The sequence below is a fragment of the Nerophis ophidion genome, linkage group LG28 (assembly GCF_033978795.1).
Source record: "Nerophis ophidion isolate RoL-2023_Sa linkage group LG28, RoL_Noph_v1.0, whole genome shotgun sequence".
NCBI classification, from domain to species: domain Eukaryota; kingdom Metazoa; phylum Chordata; class Actinopteri; order Syngnathiformes; family Syngnathidae; genus Nerophis; species Nerophis ophidion.
Window position 1 is genome coordinate 5049424 of NC_084638.1, and position 20217 is coordinate 5069640.

Here is a 20217-nt window from a genome sequence, read left to right on the forward strand (position 1 = left end):
TTCAACATTAACAAACAGAAGAGAAACAATAATCAAAATGGTTCCGATACAAAACATTATAAAAACAGTACAAAACAGCGCCAGGGGGTTGTAAATTCAAAGTAACAAAAATAGATTATTAAAAAAAAATATATATATATATATATATATATATATATATATATTTGTGTATATATATATATATATATATTATATATTATATATCTAGCCTTTAAATAGACTCCCTTTTTAGACCAGTTGATCTGCCGTTTCTTTTCTTTTTCTTCTATGTCCCACTCTCCCTTGTGGAGGGGGTCCGGTCCGATCCGGTGGCCATGTACTGCTTGCCTGTGTATCGGCTGGGGACATCTCTGCGCTGCTGATCCGCCTCCGCTTGGGATGGTTTCCTGCTGGCTCCGCTGTGAACGGGACTCTCGCTGCTGTGTTGGATCCGCTTTGGACTGGACTCTCGCGACTGTGTTGGATTCATTGTGGATTGAACTTTCACAGTATCATGTTAGACCCGCTCGACATCCATTGCTTTCCTCCTCTCCAAGGTTCTCATAGTCATCATTGTCACCGATGTCCCACTGGGTGTGAGTTTTCCTTGCCCTTATGTGGGCCTACCGAGGATGTCGTGGTGGTTTGTGCAGCCCTTTGAGACACTAGTGATTTAGGGCTATATAAGTAAACATTGATTGATTGATTGATATTAAAACCAGGTGCAAAGCCATCGGCTCATTCGGATTAAAAAAATAACTTAAATTTGGAACACAGAATCATCGTTTTCACAGCTTTTTTGTTGTTAGAAGTAGAAAGTGTTTTAAAGAAACCCAATGTATTATAACCTTTTTTTTTTTAAATGTTTATTTATAAATTTCAACAATTACAAACATTAAGTCAAACAACAATATAAAACATTATAAAACATTATGAAAACAGTACAAAACAGCGCCAGGGGGTTGTAAATTCAAAATAACAAAAATAGAATACAAACAAATATATATATTTGTATAATAAACAAAGTGCAAAGCCATAGGCTCATTCAGATCCAATAAATAACTTAAATTTAGAACACAGCATCATCGTTTTCACAGCTTTTTTGTTGTTAGAGGTAGAGAGCGTTTTAATGTAAAGTTCAAAGTCTTTTTTTAAAAAGCACAAAAGATAGGACGGGTACTGAGAAACTTACATTTAGGAATATAAAACTTAGCCAATAGAATAATGAGGTTGTATTGTAACGACCTGCTGGGATGAATGTTGTGTTTTTTCGTGAGTGATATTCAGAATTCCCATTGTGTTGAACGTATCACGCCTGTAAAGTGATTGGCTGAGAGTGATCGACGTGCATGTAGGATTAAGAGTATAAAAGCCCTTGAATTGATATCCTTGTTAAAAAAAAAACAAAAAAAAACACTTAAAGTGATTTAGGTATATTTTATTTATTTAAAAAAATATATTTTTTAGTATTAATACTCTGTTTTTGCTTTGGTTTTCTTTCCTTGATGTTGAAAGTGCCTGGACTTTTGTGTGGTTTATAAAATGTGTATGTTTGTTGTTCAATAAAATAAAATAAATAATAAAATAAAATAAAATAAAAAGTTTAAAAATTAGCGTCAGACTTTGTGTTAACTTCTTCTGGACGCTACAGTGTTATATAATCACCTGTTTATATTTACGTTTTTTTATTTTTATTTTTTTTGTTTTATTTACAGCAAGGATAACAATCTTGTTGTTCTATTCGTATACTTAAAACAAATTAAAATAATAATAAAAAAAAAAAGAGGGGGGGGGGGGGGGGAAGCACCTTTCCGTCCGATTAATCCGCTTTTGTCTCCTCCGTAGTGGGAGAGGAAAGAGTGCACGCTGTTCGTGCGCGCTCCCGCCGCCGCTCCATCCCACGGTCACACACTTTGCGTCGTCCCGTTCGCTGACGGGAAACATCCCACGGCACGCAAAGATGACCATCAACAGTCTGGCGAGGGGAGGCTCGCACCGGGAACAAATGGCATGCTTTCGCAAGGTAGGACTCCATAAATATATATTTTTTTATTTGCAGTATATCAGTATGTATAAAATATTTTAGACCTCCAAAAATAAACATTTGCCAAATGAGTTAGCAAAAAAAAAAAAATGTGTAAATTATTTTCTGGCAACTTTGAATATGTTAAAATAATCTAAATTCAAATATAAACACAATGTAGTGCAACAAAGCCAGTCAAAGATCTTCTATTTGACAGGATGGCTCTACTGTTTTTTAAAAAAAAACTTGCACCACAAGCTCCATTATTTGAGAGTATCATGCTGTTTTTTAAGAATAGTATAGTCAAAGATCCTTTATATGTCAAGTGTGCGCTGCTGTTTTTAAGAACCTACGGCGACAAAGCTAGTCAAAGATCCTTTATACGTCAAGATGGCTCGGCAGTTTTTTAGGACATGCCACAACATGATTGGCTGCAGGAACTCTGTGTTGTTCATAAGGACCGACTGCAACAAAGCCAGCCAAAGATCCTCTATCAAAAAGGCGAGAGTGATGTGCTGTTTTTTTAACCTTGCACCACTACAAGTGATGATCTAAATTCAAATATAAACATCTTGCAGTGCAACAAAACCAATCAAAGATCCTCTATATAACATGATTGCTCTACTGTTTTTAAGAACCTTGCACCACAAGATCCATTATTTGGGAGGATCATGCTGTTTTTAAGAATGTACCGCGACAAAGCTATAGTCAAAGATAATTTATATGTCAAGAGTGCTCTGCTGTTTTTAAGAACCTACAGTGACAAAGCTAGTCAAAGATTGCACCACAAGATCCATTATTTGAGAGTATCATGCTGTTTTTTAAGAATAGTATAGTCAAAGATCCTTTATATGTCAAGTGTGCGCTGCTGTTTTTAAGAACCTACGGCGACAAAGCTAGTCAAAGATCCTTTATACGTCAAGATGGCTCGGCAGTTTTTTAGGACATGCCACAACATGATTGGCTGCAGGAACTCTGTGTTGTTCATAAGGACCGACTGCAACAAAGCCAGCCAAAGATCCTCTATTGATCAAAAAGGCGAGAGTGATGTGCTGTTTTTTTAACCTTGCACCACTACAAGTGATGATCTAAATTCAAATATAAACATCTTGCAGTGCAACAAAACCAATCAAAGATCCTCTATATAACATGATTGCTCTACTGTTTTTAAGAACCTTGCACCACAAGATCCATTATTTGGGAGGATCATGCTGTTTTTAAGAATGTACCGCGACAAAGCTATAGTCAAAGATACTTTATATGTCAAGAGTCCTCTGCTGTTTTTAAGAACCTACAGTGACAAAGCTGGTCAAAGATTGCACCACAAGATCCATTATTTGGGAGGATCATGCTGTTTTTAAGAATGTACCGCGACAAAGCTATAGTCAAAGATACTTTATATGTCAAGAGTCCTCTGCTGTTTTTAAGAACCTACAGTGACAAAGCTAGTCAAAGATTGCACCTCAAGATCCATTATTTGGGAGGATCATGCTGTTTTTAAGAATGTACCGCGACAAAGCTATAGTCAAAGATACTTTATATGTCAAGAGTCCTCTGCTGTTTTTAAGAACCTACAGTGACAAAGCTAGTCAAAGATTGCACCACAAGATCCATTATTTGGGAGGATCATGCTGTTTTTAAGAATGTACCGTGACAAAGCTATAGTCAAAGATACTTTATATGTCAAGAGTCCTCTGCTGTTTTTAAGAACCTACAGTGACAAAGCTAGTCAAAGATTGCACCACAAGATCCATTATTTGAGAGTATCATGCTGTTTTTTAAGAATAGTATAGTCAAAGATCCTTTATATGTCAAGTGTGCGCTGCTGTTTTGAAGAACCTACGGCGACAAAGCTAGTCAAAGATCCTTTATACGTCAAGATGGCTCAGCAGTTTTTTAGGACATGCCACAACATGATTGGCTGCAGGAACTCTGTGTTGTTCATAAGGACCGACTGCAACAAAGCCAGCCAAAGATCCTCTATTTATCAAAAAGGCGAGAGTGATGTGCTGTTTTTTTAACCTTGCACCACTACAAGTGATGATCTAAATTCAAATATAAACATCTTGCAGTGCAACAAAACCAATCAAAGATCCTCTATATAACATGATTGCTCTACTGTTTTTAAGAACCTTGCACCACAAGATCCATTATTTGGGAGGATCATGCTGTTTTTAAGAATGTACCGCGACAAAGCTATAGTCAAAGATACTTTATATGTCAAGAGTCCTCTGCTGTTTTTAAGAACCTACAGTGACAAAGCTAGTCAAAGATTGCACCACAAGATCCATTATTTGGGAGGATCATGCTGTTTTTTAGGAATGTACTGCAACAAAACTATAGTCAAAGATCCTTTATATGTGAAGAGTGCTCTGCTGTTTTTAAGAACCTACAGTGACAAAGCTAGTCAAAGATTGCACCACAAGATCCATTATTTGGGAGGATCATGCTGTTTTTTAGGAATGTACTGCAACAAAACTATACTCAAAGATCCTTTATATGTCGAGAGTGCTCTGCTGTTTTTAAGTACCTACAGTGACAAAGAGCTGTTTTTTAAACCTTGCACCACTACAAGAGAAGATCTAAATGATAATATAAACATAATATAGTGCAACAAAACCAGTCAAAGATCCTCTATATGACAGGATTGCAGTACTGTTTTTAAGAACCTTTCACCACAAAATCCATTATTTGAGACGATCATGCTGTTTTTAAGAATGTAACGCAACGAATCTGTAGTCTAAGATCCTTTACATGTCAAGAGTCCTCTGCTGTTTTGAAGAACCTACGGCGACAAAGCTAGTCAAAGATCCTTTATATGTCAAGATGGCTCAACAGTTTTTTAGGACATGCCACAACATGATTGGCTGCAGGAACTCTGTGTTGTTCATAAGGACCGACTGCAACAAAGCCAGTCAAAGATCCTCTATGTGACAGGATTGCTCTACTGTTTTTAAGAACCTTTCACCACAAGATCCACTATTAGAGTTTTTAAAAATGCTATAGTCAAAGATCCTTTATATGTCAAAAAGTGCTCTGCTGTTTTTAAGAATCTACAGTGATAAAGCTAGTCAAAGATCCTTTAAATGTCAAGATGTCTCTGCAGTTTTTTAGGACCTGCCATGACATGATCAACTGCAGGAACTCTCTGTTGTTTATAAGGACCGACTGCCACAAAAGCCAGTCAAAGATCCTCTATTTGACAGGATTGCTCTACTGTTTTTAAGAACCTTTCACAACCAGATCCATTATTAGAGAGTTTTTAAGAATGCTATAGTCAAAGATCCTTTATATGTCAAGATGGCTCAGCAGTTTTTTAGGACTTGCCATGACATGATCCGCTGCAGGAGCTCCCTGTTGTTCATAAGGGCCGACTGCAACAAAGCCAGTCAAAGATCCTCTATTTGACAGGATTGCTCTACTGTTTTTAAGAACCTTTCACCACAAGATCCATTATTAGAGTTTTTAAAAATGCTATAGTCAAAGATCCTTTATATGTCAAGATGGCTCAGCAGTTTTTTAGGACTTGCCATGACATGATCCGCTGCAGGAGCTCCCTGTTGTTCATAAGGACCGACTGCAACAAAGCCAGTCAAAGATCCTCTATTTGACAGGATTGCTCTACTGTTTTTAAGAACCTTTCCCCACAAGATCCATTATTAGCGAGTTTTTAAGAATGCTATAGTCAAAGATCCTTTATAAGTCAAAGAGTGCTCTGCTGTATTTAAGAACCTACAGTGACAAAGCTTGTCAAAGATCCTTTATATGTCTAGATGGCTCTGCAGTTTTTTAGGACCTGCCTTGACATGATCCGCTGCAGGAGCTCTCTGTTGTTTATAAGGGCCGACTGCAACAAAGCCAGTCAAAGATCCTCTATTTGACAGGATTGCTCTACTGTTTTTAAGAACCTTTCCCCACAAGATCCATTATTAGCGAGTTTTTAAGAATGCTATAGTCAAAGATCCTTTATAAGTCAAAGAGTGCTCTGCTGTATTTAAGAACCTACAGTGACAAAGCTTGTCAAAGATCCTTTATATGTCAAGATGGCTCTGCAGTTTTTTAGGACCTGCCTTGACATGATCAACTGCAGGAGCTCTCTGTTGTTCATAAGGACCGACTGCAACAAAGCCAGTCAAAGATCCTCTATTTGACAGGATTGCTCTACTGTTTTTAAGAACCTTTCACAACCAGATCCATTATTAGAGAGTTTTTAAGAATGCTATAGTCAAAGATCATTTATATGTCAAAGAGTGCTCTGCTGTTTTGAAGAACCTACAGTGACAAAGCTTGTCAAAGATCCTTTATATGTCAAGATGTCTCTGCAGTTTTTTAGGACCTGCCATGACATGATCCGCTGCAGGAGCTCTCTGTTGTTTATAAGGGCCGACTGCAACAAAGCCAGTCAAAGATCCTCTATTTGACAGGATTGCTCTACTGTTTTTAAGAACCTTTCCCCACAAGATCAATTATTAGAGAGTTTTTAAGAATGCTATAGTCAAAGATCCTTTATATGTCAAAGAGTGCTCTGCTGTTTTGAAGAACCTACAGTGACAAAGCTTGTCAAAGATCCTTTACATGTCAAGATGTCTCTGCAGTTTTTTAGGACCTGCCATGACATGATCCGCGGCAGGAGCTCTCTGTGGTTCATAAGGACCGACTGCAACAAAGCTAGTCAAAGATCCTCTATTTGACAGAATTGCTCTGTTTTTAAGAACCTTGCACCACAAGATCCATTATTTGGGAGGATCATGCTGTTTTTAAGAATGCTATTGTCAAAGATCCTTTATATTTCAAGAGTGCTCTGCTGTTTTCAAGAATGTACGCGACAAAGCTACAGTCAAAGAGCCTTTATATGTCAAAATGGCGCTTGGCTGTTTTTAAGAACCCACTGTAAAAATGCCAGTCAAAGATCCTCTATATACGTCAAGAACACTCTGCTGTTTTCTGGAATCTACTGCCAAAATGCCAGTCATTGGTATTCTTGATGACATTTGCTTTCACCAGTAAAAAAAGATCCTCTAAATATTAAGAGCGCTCAGCTGTTTTTGAAGATATCTTGTAAAAATGCCAGTAAAAAAAAATGGAACCATTCCGTTGTTTTTGGAGACCTACTGCAAAAACAGTTAACAGAGATCCTATAAATACACTCAGCTGTTTTTAAAGACATCTTTTAAAAACGCCAGTAAAACAATAGCCCCATTTTGCGGTTTTTAGGGATCCACTGCAAAAACACTTGTCAAAGACATAAAACAACTGCCAAACTGTGAGTCACAGATATTCTGTATGACATGATCCCTCTGCTGTTTTTAGGGACCTCCTGTTAAACAAACACCAGTAAAAAGATAGCACCAATGGACTGTTTTTAGGGATCCACTGCAAAAACACTTGTCAAAGACAAAAATCTACTACAAAAATGCAAATCAAAGATATTCTGTATGAAAGGATCCTTCTGCTGTTTTTAGGGATATCCTGTAAAAAAAAAAAAAACACCAGTAAGAAGATAGCACCAATGTGTGTTTTTTAGGGATTTACTGCAAAAACACTTTTCAAAGACAAAAACCTATTGCAAAAATGTAAGTCACAGATATTCTGTAGACAGGATCCTTCTGCTGTTTTTATTGACCTCCTGTCAAAAACACCAGTAAGAAGATAGCACCAATGTGCTGTTTTGGGGGATGTACTGCAAAAACACTTGTCAAAGACAAAAAACGACTGCAAAAGTACGAGTCACATATATTCTGTAGGCAGGATCCTTCTGCTGTTTTTAGGGATCTCCTGTAAAAAAAACATCAGTAAAAAGATAGCACCAATGGGGCGTTTTTAGGGATCCACTGCAAAAACACTTGTCAAAGACAAAAAATCTACCACAAAAATGGAAATTACAGATATTCTGTATGACAGGATCCTTCTGCTGTTTTTTAGGGATCTCCTGTAAAAAAAAAACACTAGTAAAAAGATAGCACCAATGTGTGTTTTTTAGGGATTTACTGCAAAAACACTTGTCAAAAACAAAAACCTACTGCAAAAATACAGGTCACAGATATTCTGTAAACAGGATCCTTCTGCTGTTTTTAGGGACCTCCTGTTAAAAACACCAGTAAGAAGATAGCACCAATGTGCTGTTTTTGGGGATGTACTGCAAAAACACTTGTCAAAGACAAAAAACGACTGCAAAAGTACGAGTGACATATATTCTGTAGGCAGGATCCTTCTGCTGTTTTTAGGGATCTCCTGTAAAAAACATCAGTAAAAAGATAGCACCAATGGGGTGTTTTTAGGGATCCACTGCAAAAACACTTGTCAAAGACAAAAAATCTACCACAAAAATGCAAATTACAGATATTCTGTATGACAGGATCCTTCTGCTGTTTTTAGGGATCTCCTGTAAAAAAAACCACTAGTAAAAAGATAGCACCAATGTGTTTTTTTTAGGGATTTACTGCAAAAACACTTGTCAAAGACAAAAACCTACTGCAAAAATGCAAGTCACTTATATCCTGTAGGCAGGATCCTTCTGCTGTTTTTAGGGATCTCCTGTAAAAAAACATCAGTAAAAATATAGCACCAATGGGCTGTTTTTAGGGATCCACTGCAAAAACACTTGTCAAAGACAAAAATCTACCACAAAAATGCAAATTACAGATATTTTGTATGACAGGATCCTTCTGCTGTTTTTAGGGATCTCCTGTATAAAAAAACACCAGTAAAAAGATAGCACCAATGTGTGTTTTTTAGGGATTTACTGCAAAAACACTTGTCAAAAACAAAAACCTACTGCAAAAATACAAGTCACAGATATTCTGTAAACAGGATCATTCTGCTGTTTTTAGGGACTTCCTGTTAAAAACACCAGTAAGAAGATAGCACCAATGTGCTGTTTTTGGGGATGTACTGCAAAAACACTTGTCAAAGACAAAAAACGACTGCAAAAGTACGAGTCACATATGTTCTGTAGGCAGGATCCTTCTGCTGTTTTTAGGGATCTCCTGTAAAAAAACATCAGTAAAAAGATAGCACCAATGGGGTGTTTTTAGGGATCCATTGCAAAAACACTTGTCAAAGACAAAAAATCTACCACAAAAATGCAAATTACAGATATTCTGTATGACAGGATCCTTCTGCTGTTTTTAGGGATCTCCTGTAAAAAAAACACTAGTAAAAAGATAGCACCAATGTGTGTTTTTTAGGGATTTACTGCAAACACACTTTTCAAAGACAAAAACCTATTGCAAAAATGTAAGTCACAGATATTCTGTAGACAGGATCCTTCTGCTGTTTTTATTGACCTCCTGTCAAAAACAGCAGTAAGAAGATAGCACCAATGTGCTGTTTTGGGGATGTACTGCAAAAACACTTGTCAAAGACGAAAAACGACTGCAAAAGTACGAGTCACATATATTCTGTAGGCAGGATCCTTCTGCTGTTTTTAGGGATCTCCTGTAAAAAAACATCAGTAAAAAGATAGCACCAATGGGGCGTTTTTAGGGATCCACTGCAAAAACACTTGTCAAAGACAAAAAATCTACCACAAAAATGCAAATTACAGATATTCTGTATGACAGGATCCTTCTGCTGTTTTTAGGGATCTCCTGTAAAAAAACACTAGTAAAAAGATAGCACCAATGTGTGTTTATTAGGGATTTACTGCAGAAACACTTGTCAAAGACAAAAACCTACTGCAAAAATGCAAGTCACTTATATCCTGTAGACAGGATCCTTCTGCTGTTTTTAGGGACCTCCTGTTAAAAACACCAGTAAGAAGATAGCACCAATGTGCTGTTTTTGGGGATGTACTGCAAAAACACTTGTCAAAGACAAAAACCGACTGCAAAAGTACGAGTCACATGTATTCTGTAGGCAGGATCCTTCTGCTGTTTTTAAGGATCTCCTGTAAAAAAACATCAGTAAAAAGATAGCACCAATGTGCTGTTTTTCGGGACCTACTGCAAAAACACTTGTCAAAGATAAAAAAACCTGCTGCAAACATGCAAGTGACAGGTATTCTGTATGACAGGAACCTTCTGCTGTTTTTAGGGATATCGTGTAAAAAAAAAAAACACCAGTAAAAAGAGGGTACCAATGTGCTGTTTTTAGGGATTTACTGCAAAAACACTTGTCAAAGATTTTCTAAATGTTAAGAGCACACGGCTGTTTTTAAGAACCTACTACAAAAATACCAGTGAAAAATCTTCGGTATGACTATGAATATAAATATATGAATATTAATTTGCTGTTTTTAAGGGCCAGCAAAAAGATCCAACCACTCTGCTGTTTTTAGGCACCTACTGCAAAAACACTTACCAAAGATCCTGCAAATTCCAAGAGCGCTTTGCTGTCATAAAGAACCTACTGCAACAAAGAAAGCCAAAGATCCTCTATATATGTTGAGAGCACTCGGCTGTTTTTAAGAACATACTGCAAAAATGCCCTTTAAAAATCTTCCTTGCTATTTTTGAGGACCAATACAATACTCTATGGTACAGGAGTTCTCCTTGCTATCTATTTAAAGACCTACTTCAAAAACGTAAATGTTAAGCGCACTAAGATGTTTTTAGGAACCTAAAAACTGCAAGATCCTCTAGCAGAAAAGTCAGTGAATTTTTCAATGACAGGCTGTTTTTAAGGACCTCCTGCAACAAAACTAGTCAAAGAGCTTCTCTACAAGCCAAGAGCGCTCTGCTGTTTTTAAGAACCTAGAATACAGCCAAAAATCTTCTATAAGATCATGATAACTTTATTATGCTGTTTTTAAGGACCTCCTGTATAATCAAAAGTAAAAGATAGCATTTCCTACTGTAAAACACTAGCCAAAGATCCTCTATATGTATATATCACTCGGCTGTTTTTAAGAACCCACTACAAAAATGCCGTCAAAGATCTTCTATACGACAACATCATTTTGCTGTTTTTAAGGACCTGAACTGCTACAGTGCCACCAAGATTTTCTTTGTGACAGGACCTCTTTTCTATTTGTTCTTCAAAAATGTAACTTGCTGTTTTTGAGAACCTACGACGACAAGATCCTCTAACCAGAGTGCTTTGCTTTTTGTTAATCTACTACAAAAGTGTCCCCGTTGCTGTTTTTAAAGTCCTCCTGTAAAAAACCCAGTGACAAAAATTCCCCACACTGCTGTTTTTGAGGACCTCCTTTATGAATGTCAGTAAAAAAAGATCCCTGCTTTTTTTTTTTAGGGACCAACTGCAAAAATGCCGGACAGAAATATTGTTTATGACAGGTCCCTTCTGCTGTTACCTTAACAGTTTCCAAGTGGTGTCTTTGACAAGGCAGTAAAACAGCCAATCAAACAAAACAGAAGACCCCAGTAGCTGCGGAAGCTAGCTCTCCAATCAGCTAAACAGACTCAATAACGAAACTGAAATACAAAAACAATGCCATTGTAAATTAATAATACTAGCACACACATTAAAACGTGTTAGCGTATTAGCTAATGCTAACTACCTACGCTAGCTTGATTACATTACGATAGCACGCAGAAATATGCATTAAAAACACTCCTACAGACATCACACATGGGACGGTTCAATAAGTATGAATTATTTTAGTTGTAAAACTTACAAACTTAAAAAATGGAAAGACATTTTTACTTCCGGTTGAAAGCTCAGTCCAAACAGAAGACATCCATTGCTTCCGGTCTCCCCTTGAGGGCTGGGTGGTTTGCTCACATATGCGCTCCTCTCCAAGGTTTCTCATAGTCAATGTCACCGACGTCCCACTGGGGTGAGTTTTTCCTTGCCCTTATGTGGGCTCTGTACCGCAGATGTGGTTGTGTGGCTTGTGCAGCCCTTTGAGACACTTGTGATTCAGGGCTATATAAATAAACATTGGTTGATTGATTGAAGAGCACTGCGGTGAGCGAACTCATCCATAACAATGACAGTGAAGTGAAGTGAATTACATTTATATAGCGCCTTTCTCTAGTTGACTCAAGGCACTTTACATATATATAAGTTACATTTAAACCACTGGGGGGGGGGTGGCACTGGGAGAAGGTGGGGAAAAGTGTCTTGCCCAAGGACACGACGGGTGGCGGAAGCGGGGATCGAACCTGGAACCTGAGCCACGCCGCACAAACAATAACACACCTGTTCAGTGTCTTAAAAAAAAACAGTCCGCATTATAGCCGTCAGTGAAGAAAAATCCGTAAATTAGCCGCACCGTTTTATAAGCCGCAGGGTTCAAAGCACAGGGAGGGAAAAAAAGCGGCTTATAGTCCAGAAATGACTTATGGAATCTCTGCAAATCTACGTGTAAAAACAGGATAAAACGTTTAAAATGCCGCTGATATGACGGAGCAGGAGGCCGGCGAGGGTTTGCAGATGAAAGTTTAAGCCCGATGAGGTCTGAGGAGGTCACCAGATGGTCCGAAAGCGACGCTTAATGCATGCAAATCATTGGATTTCTCCGGTCTTGTATTAATGCGTGTTGCAAAGATCATCTATGACGCGTGCTGCACACACCGATCGGAATTAGAGAAGTCGCGCATATTCGGCTTGTGGCCGGGGGGAGGGGCCAAATATACTTGGTATCGGATCGATACCAAGTTGTTACGGGATCATACATTGGTCATAATCAAAGTCCTCAAGTCTCCAGGGACTTATTTCCTGAGTTTATAAACATAATATACATTTAATGTAGGCGATGCCCAAAAAAATATCGACGTAATCGTAGTAGTATCGACTCGATACGTGCTTGTACTTGGTATCATCACAGTGGATGTCAGGTGTAGATCCACCAATGGCGTTTGTTTACATTGTGACGCCGGTGAGCTACGGTGTGCAGTGAAACATGTTTAGCTATTCCTCGTCCTGCAGTGATAATGATACTTGTAAATAATTTGCTTTAGTCGTCGCCATGGAGACGAGGATTAGTGATTTAGAAGTAGCTACAAGCACCGATTCCTGAGGGTGTTTCAGTGCTACAACTTCACCTTTATCGTGTTTTTAAGCCGTTCTCCCTTTTATGTCTCCACACTGTCTGCTTGTAAGTAGTCTGTGTGTGTGCGCTGCCGAACATGCTTCTTTGCTCGTAAAACCAGCAATGTCACGACGTGACTTCTACACGGGTGCGGGACCGGTACTTTTCAGAGATGGTATCGTACCGGAAATGATTCATTAGTACCGCGGTACAACCCTACACTGAAATGACATTTTAACCTAACGAGCAAACATAGAACTCTGGGGTCCAAACTACACTTCTTTAAGTTCTCTCAATTTTGGTTGGGAGTTACTATTTTATTTGTAATGCGATTGAGGAGGGGGAGCGTGGCCTGCGGGCCTGCCGTAGAACGGGGTGTGCAAGAACCGGCTTTGAAGTCAATGACCTATGAGTGGATGGCCCAGGTGGGCTTTGTTATCTAATCACCTGTCGCCCTTATTAGCAGCAGCCGGCCCGAGACATGGTGTTGGAGCTGGAGCCAGAGAGAGACACAGATAGAGAAAACATTTTGCTGGAAAGCAAAAAAGAGTGTCGTAACCCTGATCTGGGGTCTCGTGGCCCTGTGTGGTGGTCCGAGAAACCCACTATATTTAGAAGTAGCTACAACACTGCAGACGATGTCTTAAAGCACCTCTTCCTGAGGGTGTTTCAGTGTTATAGCTTCACCTTTATCGTCAGTTTTTAAGCCGAAATGCGTCCGTTCTCCCTTTTTTTTGTCTCCACACTGTCTGCTTGTAAGTACTCTGTGTGTGCGCGCTGCCGAACATGCTCCTCTGCTCATACAACCAGCAATGTCAGGACGGGACTTCTACGTGGGAGCGGGACCGGTACTTTTCAGAGATGGTATCGTACCGGAAATGATTCATTAGTACCGCGGTACAACCCTACACTGAAATGACATTTTAACCTAACGAGCAAACATAGAACTCTGGGGTCCAAACTGCACTTCTTTAAGTCCTCTCAATTTTGGTTGGGAGTTACTATTTTTATTTGTAATGCGATTGAGGAGGGGGGGCGTGGCCTGCGGGCCTGCCGTAGAACGGGGTGTGCAAGGACCGGCCTCGAAGTCAATGACCTGTGAGTGGATGGCCCAGGTGGGCCTTGTTATCTAATCACCTGTCGCCCTTATTAGCAGCAGCCGAACCGAGACACATATTGGAGCTGGAGTGGGAGCCAGAGAGAGAGACACAGAGAAAACATTTTGCTGGAAAGCAAAAAAAAAAAGTGTCGTAACCCTGGTCCGGGTTCTCGTGGCAGTGTGTGGTGGTCCGAGGAACCCACTAGATTTGTCTCCAAGCACCTCTTTCTGAGGGTGTTTCAGTGTTATAGCTTCACCTTTATCGTCAGTTTTTAAGCCGAAATGCTTCCGTTCTCCCTTTTTTTTGTCTCCACACTGTCTGCTTGTAAGTACTCTGTGTGTGCGCGCTGCCGAACATGCTCCTCTGCTCATACAACCAGCAATGTCAGGACGGGACTTCTACGTGGGAGCGGGACCGGTACTTTTCAGAGATGGTATCGTACCGGAAATGATTCATTAGTACCGCAGTACAACCTTACACTGAAATGACATTTTAACCTAACGAGCAAACATAGAACTCTGGGGTCCAAACTACACTTCTTTAAGTCCTCTCAATTTTGGTTGGGAGTTGCTATTTTTTTTTGTAATGCGATTGAGGAGGGGGGGCGTGGCCTGCGGGTCTGCCGTAGAACGGGGTGTGCAAGGACCGGCTTTGAAGTCAGCGACAGGTGAGTGGATGGCCCAGGTGGGCCTTGTTATCTAATCACCTGTCGCCCTTATTAGCAGCAGCCGGCCCGAGACATGGTGTTGGAGCTGGAGCCAGAGAGAGACACAGATAGAGAAAACATTTTGCTGGAAAGCAAAAAAAAGTGTCGTAACCCTGATCTGGGGTCTCGTGGCCCTGTGTGGTGGTTCGAGAAACCCACTAGATTTAGAAGTAGCTACAACACTGCAGACGATGTCTTAAAGCACCTCTTCCTGAGGGCGTTTCAGTGTTACAACTTCACCTTAATCGTCAGTTTTTAAGCCGAAACGCATCCGTTCTCCCTTTTTTTGTCTCCACACTGCGTCTTCTTGTAAATACTCTGTGTGCGCGCGCTGCCGAACATGCTCCTCTGCTCATAAAACCAGCAATGTTACGACGTGACTTCTACGCAGGTGCGGGACCGGTACTTTTCAGAGATGGTATCGTACCGGAAATGATTCATTAGTACCGCGGTACAACCCTACACTGAAATGACATTTTAACCTAACGAGCAAACATAGAACTCTGGGGTCCAAACTACACTTCTTTAAGTCCTCTCAATTTTGGTTGGGAGTTACTATTTTTTTTTGTAATGCGATTGAGGAGGGGGGGGCGTGGCCTACGGGTCTGCCGTAGAACGGGGTGTGCAAGGACTGGCCTCGAAGTCAGCGACAGGTGAGTGGATGGCCCAGGTGGGCCTTGTTATCTAATCACCTGTCGCCCTTATTAGCAGCAGCCGAACCGAGACACATATTGGAGCTGGAGTGGGAACCAGAGAGAGAGACACAGAGAAAACATTTAGCTGGAAAGCAAAAAAAAAAGTGTCGTAACCCTGGTCCGGGTTCTCGTGGCAGTGTGTGGTGGTCCGAGGAACCCACTAGATTTAGAAGTGGCTACAACACTGCCGACGATGTCTCCAAGCACCTCTTCCTGAGGGTGTTTCAGTGTTATAGCGTCACCTTTATCGTCAGTTTTTAAGCCGAAATGCGTCCGTTCTCCCTTTTTTTTGTCTCCACACTGTCTGCTTGTAAGTACTCTGTGTGTGCGCGCTGCCGAACATGCTCCTCTGCTCATAAAACCAGCAATGTCAAGACGTGACTTCTTTTCAGAGATGGTATCATCCCGGAAATGATTCATTAGTATCGCAGTCCTATACTAATACCGGGTATACCGTACAACTCTACCCTGAAATGACATTTTAACCTAAATAGCAAACATAGAACTCTGGGGTCCAAACTACACTTTAAGTCCTCTCAATTTTGGTTGGGAGTTACTATTTTTTTATTTCTGTAATGCGATCGTGGAAGGGGGCGTGGCCTGCGGGCCTGCCATACAACGGGGTGTGCAAGAACCGGCCTTGAAGTCAGCGACAGGTGAGTGGATGGCCCAGGTGGGCCTTGTTATCTAATCACCTGTCGCCCTTATTAGAAGCAGCCGGTAAAAAAGTATATGTTTTTAAAAGTCCTAAAATCATTTTTAAGCTTGTATTTTTTCTGTAAAATTCTCTTTCTGAAAGTTACAAGAAGCAAAGTAAAAAAAAAAAATGTATTTATTTAAACAAGTGAAGACTAAGTCTTTAAAATATCTTCTTGGATTTTCAAATTCTATTTGAGTTTTGTCTCTCTTAGAATCAAAAATGTCGAGCAAAGCGAGACCAGCTTGCTGGTAAATAAATACAATTTTAAAAATAGAGGCAGCTCACTGGTAAGTGCTGCTTTTTGAGCTATTTTTTAGAACACGTTGGTCACCCCTGGTTTGAACTAGAAATGCCACGATTTAATATTGATATCACATATCGGTCCAATATCAGCATAAACAAAAAAACAGGTATCGGATTATATCGGTTTGCATCTACACTTTCCAATATTAGTTTTACCACAAGCCGTCATGCAGCATGTTTACTTGTGTGATATCATGTGCGATACAAGCAGTGTGTTGACTTATGTGTGATATCATGACTTAATACAGGTACTAAAATATTGGTATCGGGACAACACTCGTTGGCGCTTTGGCCCTCGCGGGCAAAAAAAGTTGGGGCATTACCGGACATTTCCAGTATCAAGCCGATACTGCCAGGGTTATCAGGACGCTGTTTATGAGAGAGGATCCGGCACAGGGGACCAAAACGGTGACTCCAGGGCAATTAAAAAAAAAAAAAAAACTCGTGGAAAACTCCCCCCGGTTTCGGTCTGTTTACGACGACTACTTTCCATCCTGTTTTGCAGATGGAGAAGGTGATCGTGGCCATGCAGGATCCTGATATGGGCGTCAAGATGAGGAACCAGAGGCTCCTGATTACGGTGATCCCGCACGCCATGACAGGTGTGTGGAGATGCTCCCCGCACCTTGTGTGTATCAGTGGTCGTGCATAACGCACAGGTGCATTTCCTTCCACCTTTTCTCTGTGTTTCTCCACCCGGCAGGACGTGACATCATCCAGTGGCTCGCTCACAAATACAACATATGTGAGGAAGGTGAGGAGGCCGTTTTCTTGTGTTGCTACGGTAATCAGTGCAGGTGTGTTGCCTGGATATAGACGGCGCCTCCGGAGGATTCGGGTTGGATTCACTCACGCGGCGTTCTGGTCTGATTGGGGGTCCCATGCCGGGGTTTTGTAACCTCAGGGGAGTTTTTTTAATTAGGGACCGAATGTCCCTTTGGGACAGAGGACCCTGTTGTATTTCTAAGGCTTTATTATTATTATTATACCGCCGCCTCTTGGAGCTGTAATTTGACCCTCTTAACATGCTTCAAAACTCACCAAATTTAGCAAACACATCAGGACAGGCGAAAATTGCGATCTAATAAAAAAATTAAAAAACTCAAAATTGCGCTCTAGCGCCCCCTAGGAAAAACCACAGACAAAACTGCTTGTAACTCCCGTTAGGAATGTCGTAGAGACATGAAACAAAAACCCCTATGTAGGTCTGACTTAGACCTAGATTTCATATATTGACACCCTTCAGCAAATATCGACAGGAAGTTGGCAAACACCCCTTCAAAACAAAAGTTTCCTAAAATTTTTTTATTTTTGCCTCTTTGAGCTGTAATTTGACGCCCTTAACATGCTTCAGAATTCGCTAAATTTAACACACACATCAGGACTGGTGAAAATTGCGATATCATAAAAAAAACAAAAAACTCAAAATTGTGCTCTAGCGCCCCCTAGGAAAAAATACAGACAAAACTGCTTGTAGCTTCCGTTAGGAATGTCGTAGAAAAATGAAACACAAACCTCTATGTAGGTCTGACTTAGACCTAGATTTCATACATTGACACCCTTCAGCAAAAATCGACAGGAAGTTGGCAAAAACTCCTTCAAAACAAAAGTTTCGTAAAAAATTTCATTTTTGCCTCTTTGAGCTGTAATTTGACCCCCTTAACATGCTTCAAAACTCACCAAATTTAACACACACACCAGGACTGGCGAAAATTGCAATCTAAAAAAACCCAATAAAAACTCAAAATTGCGCTCTAGCGCCCCCTAGGAAAAACCACAGACAAAACTGCTTGTAACTTCCGTTAGGAATGTCGTAGAGACATGAAGAGACATGAAACACAAACTTCTATGTAGGTCTGATTTAGACCTAGATTTCATACATTGACACCCTTCAGCAAAAATCGACAGGAAGTTGGCAAAAACCCCTTCAAAACAAAAGTTTTCTAAAAAATGTAATTTTTGCCTCTTTGAGCTGTAATTTGACCCCCTTAAAATGCTTCAAAACTCACCTAACTGGACACACACATCAGGACTGGCAAAAATTGCGATCTAATAAAAAAAATAAAAAATAAACTCAAAATTGCGCTCTAGCGCCCCCTAGGAAAAACCACAGACAAAACTGCTTGTAACTTCCGTTAGGAATGTCGTAGAGACATGAAACAAAAACCTCTATGTAGGTCTGACTTAGACCTAGATTTCATATATTGACACCCTTCAGCAAAAATCGACAGGAAGTTGGCAAACACCCCTTCAAAACCAAAGTTTCCCAAAAAAATGTTATTTTTGCCTCTTTGAGCTGTAATTTGACCCCCTTAAAATGCTTCAAAACTCACCAAACTGGACACACACATCAGGACTGGCGAAAATTGCGATCTTATATGAAAAAAAAAAAAACTCAAAATTGCGCTCTAGCGCCCTCTAGGAAAAACCAGACAAAACTGCTTGTAACTTCCGTTAAGAATGTCATAGAGACATGAAACAAAAACCTCTATGTAGGTCTGATTTAGACCTAGATTTCATTTATTGACACCCTTCATCAAAAATCAACAGGAAGTTGGTAAAAACCCCTTCAAAACAAAAGTTTCCTAAAAAAATGTCATTTTTGCCTCTTTGAGCTGTAATTTGATCCCATTAAAATGCTTCAAAACTCACCAAATTTAACACACACATCACGACTGGCAAAAATTGCGATCTTATATAAAAAACAAAACAAAAAAAACAAAAGAAAAATCAAAATTGCGCTCTAGCGCCCCCTAAGAAATAACAGACAAACCTGTTGTAACTTCCGTTAGGAATGTCATAGAGACATGAAACAGAAACCTCTATGTAGGTCTGACTTAGACCTAGGTTTCATACTTTGACATCCTTCAGCAAAAATCAACAGGAAGTTGGCAAAAACCCCTTCAAAACAAAAGTTTCCTAAAACATGCCATTTTTGCCTCTTTGAGCTGTAATTTGACCCCCTTAAAATGCTTCAAAACTCACCTAACTGGACACACACATCAGGACTGGCGAAAATTGCGATCTTATTAAAAAAATAAAAAAACTCAAAATTGCGCTCTAGCGCCCCCTAGGAATAAAACACGGACAAAACTGCTCTTAGGAAGAAAACACAGACAAAACTATGTGTAACATCCGTTGGGAATGTCGTAGAGACATGAAACACAAACCTCTATGTAGGTCTAATTTAGACCTACATTTCATACACTGACACCCTTCAGCAAAAATCAACAGGAAGTTGGCAAAAACCCCTTCAAAACAAAAGTTTCCTAAAACCAGCCATTTTTGCCTCTATGAGCTGTAATTTGACCCCCTTAAAATGCTTCAAAACTCACTAAACTGGACACACACATCAGGACTGGTGGAAATTGCGATCTCATAAAAAAAAACAAAAAAACTCAAAATTGCGCTCTAGCGCCCCCTAGGAATAATACACAGACCAAACTGCTCATAGGAAGAAAACACGGACAAAACTGCTTGTAACTTCCGTTAGGAATGTCATAGAGACATGAAACACAAACCTCTGTGTAGGTCTAATTTAGACCTAGATTTCATACATTGACACCCTTCAGCAAAAATCAACAGGAAATTGGCAAAAACCCCTTCAAAACAAAAGTTTCCTAAAAAATTTCATTTTTGCCTCTTTGAGCTGTAATTTGACCCCCTTAAAGTGCTTCAAAACTCACTAAACTGGACACACACATCAGGACTGGCGAAAATTGCGATCTTATAAAAAACAGACCCCAAAACTCAAAATTACGCTCTAGCTCCCCCT

At 39.9% G+C, this 20217-nt stretch overlaps 1 protein-coding gene across 1 annotated transcript in view; it reads left to right on the plus strand.

Annotated features, from left to right (window-relative positions):
* The first annotated feature begins 1828 nt into the window (after positions 1 to 1828).
* The window catches only part of rgs11 (regulator of G protein signaling 11), a 53275-nt gene continuing 34886 nt past the window's right edge, over positions 1829 to 20217 (plus strand). Inside the window, exons 1-3 of the mRNA XM_061890329.1 lie at positions 1829 to 2002; positions 16948 to 17044; positions 17146 to 17196. Of these exons, the coding sequence (XP_061746313.1) occupies positions 1940 to 2002; positions 16948 to 17044; positions 17146 to 17196 (211 nt within the window). The 5' untranslated portion in view covers positions 1829 to 1939. The remainder of the gene's footprint in view (positions 2003 to 16947; positions 17045 to 17145; positions 17197 to 20217) is intronic.